Source organism: Triticum aestivum, chromosome 1D, assembly GCF_018294505.1.
Source record: "Triticum aestivum cultivar Chinese Spring chromosome 1D, IWGSC CS RefSeq v2.1, whole genome shotgun sequence".
Classification (NCBI taxonomy): Eukaryota; Viridiplantae; Streptophyta; class Magnoliopsida; order Poales; family Poaceae; genus Triticum; species Triticum aestivum.
This window is the reverse complement of record NC_057796.1, coordinates 20690674-20697120: the sequence shown is the minus strand read 5'-3', so window position 1 is coordinate 20697120 and position 6447 is coordinate 20690674. Positions and strand designations below refer to the sequence as shown.

At 43.1% G+C, this 6447-nt stretch overlaps 2 protein-coding genes across 2 annotated transcripts; both read right to left on the bottom strand.

Moving 5' to 3' along the window:
- Positions 1-3277: 3277 nt before the first annotated feature.
- LOC123163652 (putative defensin-like protein 27) lies at positions 3278-3779 on the bottom strand. The gene is made up of 2 exons (XM_044581012.1): positions 3636-3779; positions 3278-3500 (listed from the first exon to the last, which is right to left on the bottom strand). The coding sequence occupies exons 1-2, from the start codon at positions 3694-3696 to the stop codon at positions 3322-3324; spliced, it is 240 nt and encodes a 79-aa protein (XP_044436947.1). The 5' UTR covers positions 3697-3779; the 3' UTR covers positions 3278-3321.
- A 997-nt stretch (positions 3780-4776) lies between these two features.
- On the bottom strand, positions 4777-5558 carry LOC123180015 (histone H2A.2.2-like). Its single transcript, XM_044591967.1, has 2 exons — positions 5276-5558; positions 4777-5181 (listed from the first exon to the last, which is right to left on the bottom strand). The coding sequence occupies exons 1-2, from the start codon at positions 5477-5479 to the stop codon at positions 4927-4929; spliced, it is 459 nt and encodes a 152-aa protein (XP_044447902.1). The 5' UTR covers positions 5480-5558; the 3' UTR covers positions 4777-4926.
- Between the last annotated feature and the right edge of the window lie 889 nt (positions 5559-6447).

Sequence of the window (6447 nt, the reverse complement as noted above, 5' to 3'; positions counted from 1 at the left end):
ATCAGAGGGTTTCATACAAACATATTACAGCAGGCAAAACTATGCAATCATTAGCGTAGTATAAACTAGATTGTGAGCCTCATGCAATAATAGTTGGTTAATAGACTTCAAAGCTTCAGGCACACTTCGGCAGAGTAATTAAATGGTAAGGCATTTAATTATGTCAACTAATAGTGATACAAGTACCGAACATCAAGCATGATTATTTGGGCATCTCATTAACTGAGGACAAATAAAGCAAGTGAAAACAGAAAATTAACTATGCCTGAAACAAACAAGGAATTGAACTGTTGAGTTGCATACAGTGACTTACCTTAGCAGGTTGAAGAGGCTCAGCGCAGCTCCTACTTCTCTTGCAAGGCTCCTTCCTAACATCTTGTACTTGGAAATCCTCAATCTTATCTTCATTGCACCCCCTCTGCAAGGCGACACAAACTAGTTACTCGTCTCCTTAGAAGATAAATATGCAAAATTTCCAGTCTGTGAACACAAAAGGATGAGATTATAACAAAACAACACCACATAATGAAACATGCCGCATCTTGTATTAAATGGATAGCACCAATAAAAGATGCACGTAAAATATCTAACTCTGACTATTAATATATAGAAAAGTTCTCAAATGATCGAGTGATAGTAGTAATACATTGTAACGTAGAACCTTCATGAAAAACTGTTTCGTAATCACATCAGTTAAAAATGCTATGTAAATATTTATTTGTAATTATTAAATATGAAAGTAAATTTTTTGATTGTGCCTATATATGTATGTCAAAAATGTCGTTAATTTTTTTACTTCAATAATTATTTTCCCAATTCAGTAACTAATTAGCCTTTCTTTCAACTTCTCCTAAGAATGTATTTATAAAGTTTATAATTTTATATATGTGCTTATATCCCCAAGCAAAACAGTACTTGAAATATACCTAACTGTTTCAAATATAAATAAATAAGTGAACAAAACAGTTAGTTCTACAAATTCACATTGTTCTACTAATTAGTAAGTTTTACTCTTAGTACTTCACAAAAGAGTAGAAGATATAGGTCTTGATAAAAGAAGTACAACTGCAAAATGAATACCTTCTGAAAACTTGATGAAAACACGCCATGATTGATCAAGCATCTAGCAGCACTGTTGGCCTTTGGCAACAAAATATGACAAATTGGAGCCGGATAGAAGTAGGAAAAAATGATTTACATGATTGATGAACCCTATAGACATAATTAACCGCCGGTGGAATCCCTTGAAAGCTACAATAGTTCAATAGATGATGAAACGAAACAATATGAAAGTTTCATTTGCTGGGAACATTACGTTTGCAATTTAAAGGAAACATCATAAGAGTGCTTTTGAAGATGCCAAAAAATGAGTGCTTTTGTTGTGGGAAAGTTGCGTTTCTTATTCCCCAAAATTGTATCAACCTATTATTGAGTTTAGACTCATCTCCAAATAAAGTTATAATTAATCAGTTCACATTCCTAGGAAACAGCTTCAGGCGTCTTTGCGTTTTACGTACATAGAAGGCAAAAGCAAATAATCCCCTCGCAAAAAAAATCCAAAGTATTTATGCACGATAGACATGCACATGCACTCTAGAAGAAAATTTCAGAAGATTGATGTAATAAAGCAACCTCCCGAAGGAGGCCGAGCACTTGCATAATTGAGGGTATCCATTATTTGACGCTGATCACAAGAAATTTTCAAATTACAGAATCTTAACACTGTCGTGCAAAAGAAGCATGCAGAAACTGCAGCACGAAAAAAATTCAGTCATTTATTGTTGGTGCAGGCCCAATCATACTTGCTCATGAACGATTAGATTTCATCAGAAGATTAGATTCCATCAGAAGTACGCTCGCAGTCGTCCAATCGACTGAGTTCTTTCCGTCCATATCTAGACTGCATGCATGTACGCACTTGCTTGATCCAGGCATGCACGCCACAAGTCATCATATGTTTTTCATGGAACAGATCGAAGCTATTAAAACCGTATAGTTGCGTCTCCAGGGAGAATTAATCTAGCAGCCTGCTAGCTTCTTGACGTGAGCGTATAGTTCGCTAATCCAGCAGCCTGCTAGCTTCTTTACGTGGGCATACTCTGTCGTATGTATTCGCAGACGATTGAGAATCATCTCCTTGCAACACAGATTGGCTTGGCAGTAATTGAGCTTGCCTTGTACATACGTCCGTGTCGCCGGAAAGTACTCGGATGAGCCGTCGAGGTGATTACTGCTTTGATTAGGCCATTGGGCACTGCAATATCGGTAATCTCCAACCAAAACCGGTTGATATTTATCAAGCCTATAGAAGAGGCGTAGTTGTTGAGGGTACACATGAAGGCTAGCTAGGTTATGGTTGAAAATAGGTCATGCGTAGGAGCCATTGGCGATGGTAGCCCTAGCGTCAATTTTCCTCTATCAATTGAAGATGTCTAGGATGGCTAGGAGGCTTGACCGTAAAGAAAGTCTGCGTAGAATAAGAGTTTGTATGGAATACTATTCGTTTCATGCATGAAAAAAAAATCTAAACATGGCAATCTACATGGATCAATCCACACCGTAATAACTCTGGTCCCATCAAATTAACGGCTTCTATTTTCTAATTAATGTGGTAACTATTTGGGAGTCTCTAATTAGTATAGTAATAAAGTAATAGAAATAGATAGATAGATAGATAATAGATAATAGATAGATAGATAGATAGATAGATTGTGATTGAGTAATACTCCCTTCGTTTCTAAATATTTGTGTTTCTACATATTTCAACAAGTGACTATGTACGGAGCAAAATGAGTGATCTACACTCTAAAATATGTCTATATACATCCATATGTGATAGTCTATTTGAAATCTCTAAAAAGACAAATATTTAGGAACGGAGGGAGTACATGGTTTACCCCCCAATAAAAGAAGAAGCAAATAGGCTTAGACCCATAAGCGTCCCATGTAGTATAATCAAAGACGGAAAACAAAAGTATAAGCAAAGCAATTTTTGAAAGTCAACAAGTCAAATGAGAATATGAAATAAAAAAAAGACAAAGTCAACCACGTGGGCAAGAAGCAAAGTGGGTCAAACCTAGAAGGGCCCCCCTGCATGCAAGGCCCGTTCATGAAAGCATAAGAATGAGTGACTCACCGTCGATAAATCGTATTTATTTTAATAAATCTCCGCTCTCACATTATTAATTTAAATATTCATATTCCATGCAACCAATTCGAATTGAATTACATTGCAATCAACTCTCGCAGCGACACACAGGGTATCATCTAACGGCAACTCGTTGCATGCAAATTTGAACGGCGGAACACCGCCGTGCCTGATCAGCAGTAACAATGGCAGAAGTGCAGTCCGTCACGCATCTTGCAGTCGCCACCGCGGCAGCCCGACTGGCACCACGCGTTGCACTCGCCGTTCTGCTCCGGCAGCCTGCAGCCGATGTTCTTCAACCCGTTGCCCCAGCTGTGGTGGTCTGTGCAGCAATGTAGTTCCTCCGACGCCGCTGGAGTTAAATTAATCATGCACATCATCCAGAGTTAGTCACTCACTAGTCACAAATTAAAGTTCGTTTACGTTACGTAAAACAGGGGCATGTGATGCAACGCAGCCTTGTGCAAAAACAATCGGTAAAACTTACTCTCGGAGGCGACCAGCGAACCTAGGACAACAAGGGCCACTAGTGCAGTGGCACGAGCCATGATCGATCTCCCTTCTTTCTCTTGCCGTGCGTCTTCTTAATTTGCTCGGATATTAGGCCGATCTCAAAGGGAAAGTGTGCTTCTCTCTCGGTGTGGATTGTCTAACGCTGGCGTTGTTGCCGTACTATTTATATTCTCAAGATTCATGCCCTATTTAATTTGGAATTCCCTATATTATAAATGAGATCCATTTAGCAGTATTATTACTTTTTGGCGAGATCAACCTTACATGCATGATTTGCTTGACGCGTGATTAGTAAACGAAATGTGCTTCTCTCTGAGTGCGGATTGTCAACACTGGCGTTGCCGTACTACTATTTATACTCTCAAGACTCATGCCCTCTTTAATTTGGATTTCCCTGTAGTAATAAAGGAAATCTATTTAGCAGCAGTATTATTAATAAGGGAAATCCAGCAGATCATCCATTGGAGATACTGCAATATTTTGTCGCCTACGCCACCTGCTTCCTTCAGAAATGTTGTTATGACCACATGGCAGGTGCAAATTAATTCAAGTCATTTTAGTTTTAATCATATGGATGTGAAAGAGGGAAGTCAAGGTTACTTCTTAGCAGCAGAGTAAGCCTTTTTTTTGCCCACTCAACAATGGAGCAGACGCACAGCAGGTCAATCGAGAGCTTGAGTTGTCTGAGAGAAAGAGGAAGCGGGGATATTTTTTTTAGCTTTCAGAAATGTGTGCAGCAGAATGGGGCAAAAATGTCTGCCGCCAAACAAAAATGTGCTCAGCAGAATTGTTCAGATGACAGACGAGTGTAGCTTCAGGGTTCAGAGCCTTGCTAAACGTTCCGGCTCTAGGAATTGCACTAGGGAAGCGGAATCTGCAGATTGCCCGTCATGTGAACAACAGCTTCAGTTCTGTCCGTCAGTTACATGTCAGCTATGGTCTGTAAAAAAAATTAGAGGAATTTGTGCTCATCGTGTCAGCTTATGAATGGAGGGTCTCATTGGATCCCAAATAATTCATGAAACAAATTTAGTTCAGTGATTTACAGCAAAAAGTCTGAATAAATCCCTTCATAAAAAAACAATAACTGAACAAATGAACAGAGACAAATTCAGTTCAGAAACGCTTAGTTGATAATTCATTAGTCAAGAGGAAGCAAGCGGCTTCCCCTTTGATTCCGATTACATCAGGGGCGCAGGATACAGAGTGAAACAGCTTCTACATCTAACCACACTGGAACCATCAGCACACCGCACTACTACGATCTAGGCCTTGGTGGCCTTCTTGGGGGACTTGGTGGCCTTCTTGGGCGACTTGGCGGCGGTCTTCTCGGCCTTCTCAGCGGTCTTCTTGGGGAGCAGCACCGGGTTGATGTTGGGGATGACGCCGCCGTGGGCGATGGTGACGCCGGACAGCAGCCTCCCGAGCTCCTGGTCGTTGCGGATGGCCAGCAGCAGGTGCCTGGGCACGATGCGGGTCTTCTTGTTGTCCTTGGCGGCGTTCCCGGCCAGCTCCAGCACCTGCAGCACAAGCTTGTTAGCTCGCTCCACGCCGGAGAGAAGGGCGGCGGTTCATCCGAAGAGAGGGAGGGGGGATTAAGATGGTGTTGCTTGCCTCGGCGGCGAGGTACTCGAGGACGGCGGCGAGGTAGACGGGGGCGCCGGAGCCGACGCGCTGGGCGTAGCGGCCCTTCTTGAGGAAGCGCCCAATGCGGCCGACGGGGAACTGGAGGCCGGCCTTGACGGACCTGGTCACCGACTTCTTCCTCGGCCCGCCGAACTTCTTCCCGGCCACCTTCTTCAGCTTGCTGGCGTCCATCTTCCTGGCTTGCTCGCTCCTTGCTGGGACTCCGGCGAGAGGTGGATTCGGTGGGGTTGGTTGATGTGGTTTGAGTCTGGAGCGGCCGCGTCTGGGGTTTATATGCCCGCGCGGGATGGGACGCGGGGGGGCGATCCGCGTGACATGCGGCGCGGGCCGTTGGATGGAGGGGGCGTGGACGGTGGATGTTCGCTCCGGGGGCATGATCCGCGAGAAGAGGGCACGGGCCAATCAGGAGCGAGGGTGGGGAGCGTGACCGGGCGAGGCCCTCTCGGTATCTGCGAGCCTCGGGTAGAATTGGATGCCACGTCAAAATGCAGATGCGTGTGCTTTCAGAGAACGCCTAACCCACGTCCTCATCTGGCTTGACATTGCCCAAAATAGTAGTAGTACTTTCTCTGTTAAAAAATATTTATCAAATAAATAGATGTATCTAGACTTATTTTTGCTCTAAATGCATCCATTCTTATTTATTTCTCCGATAAATGTTTTCAGACGGAGCGAGTACAAATTTTCTCCTCCCTCGTATCTTAAAAACGTCCTCCACCTCCGTTCTGCACCGCCCTTTTTGCCTCGATCTCTTGGCTTTTTTTCCCACACTTACTTCTGCCATCAAGACTTCAGCCCCCCACCGAAAACCGTCTACCCCTCTCCTAATAATCTTGGAATAGGCTTTCACGCCCCTATAATATACAAAAGTAACACAAACAAACCCATAAAAGAAGATGAGGAGACTCTTACAAAGTAGATCAAAGTTATGTCCGTCCCGCCACGATTGCACGTCCATCATTCTTTTCTTTTTTTTTAGAACTAGAGCTGTTTAGAACTACTCAAACAGGACCAGGACATTCAGACATCAAAAGTGGTCGAAGTCTCTCCGGTACTTCCGCTGCAAGTTCATGGGCAAGTGTGTTGCCGCTACTCGATCTGATGCATTTGACTTTGCAATCTGCAAACAAGGACATCGC

Coding starts and splice junctions, on each gene's coding strand:
- LOC123163652 (XM_044581012.1), bottom strand. CDS start 3,696: ATGGCTCGTGCCACTGCACTAGTGGCCCTTGTTGTCCTAGGTTCGCTG. Junction 3,501..3,635: donor TTCGCTGGTCGCCTCCGAGA/GTAAGTTTTACC, acceptor ATTTAACTCCAG/CGGCGTCGGAGGAACTACAT.
- LOC123180015 (XM_044591967.1), bottom strand. CDS start 5,479: ATGGACGCCAGCAAGCTGAAGAAGGTGGCCGGGAAGAAGTTCGGCGGG. Junction 5,182..5,275: donor TCGAGTACCTCGCCGCCGAG/GCAAGCAACACC, acceptor CTTGTGCTGCAG/GTGCTGGAGCTGGCCGGGAA.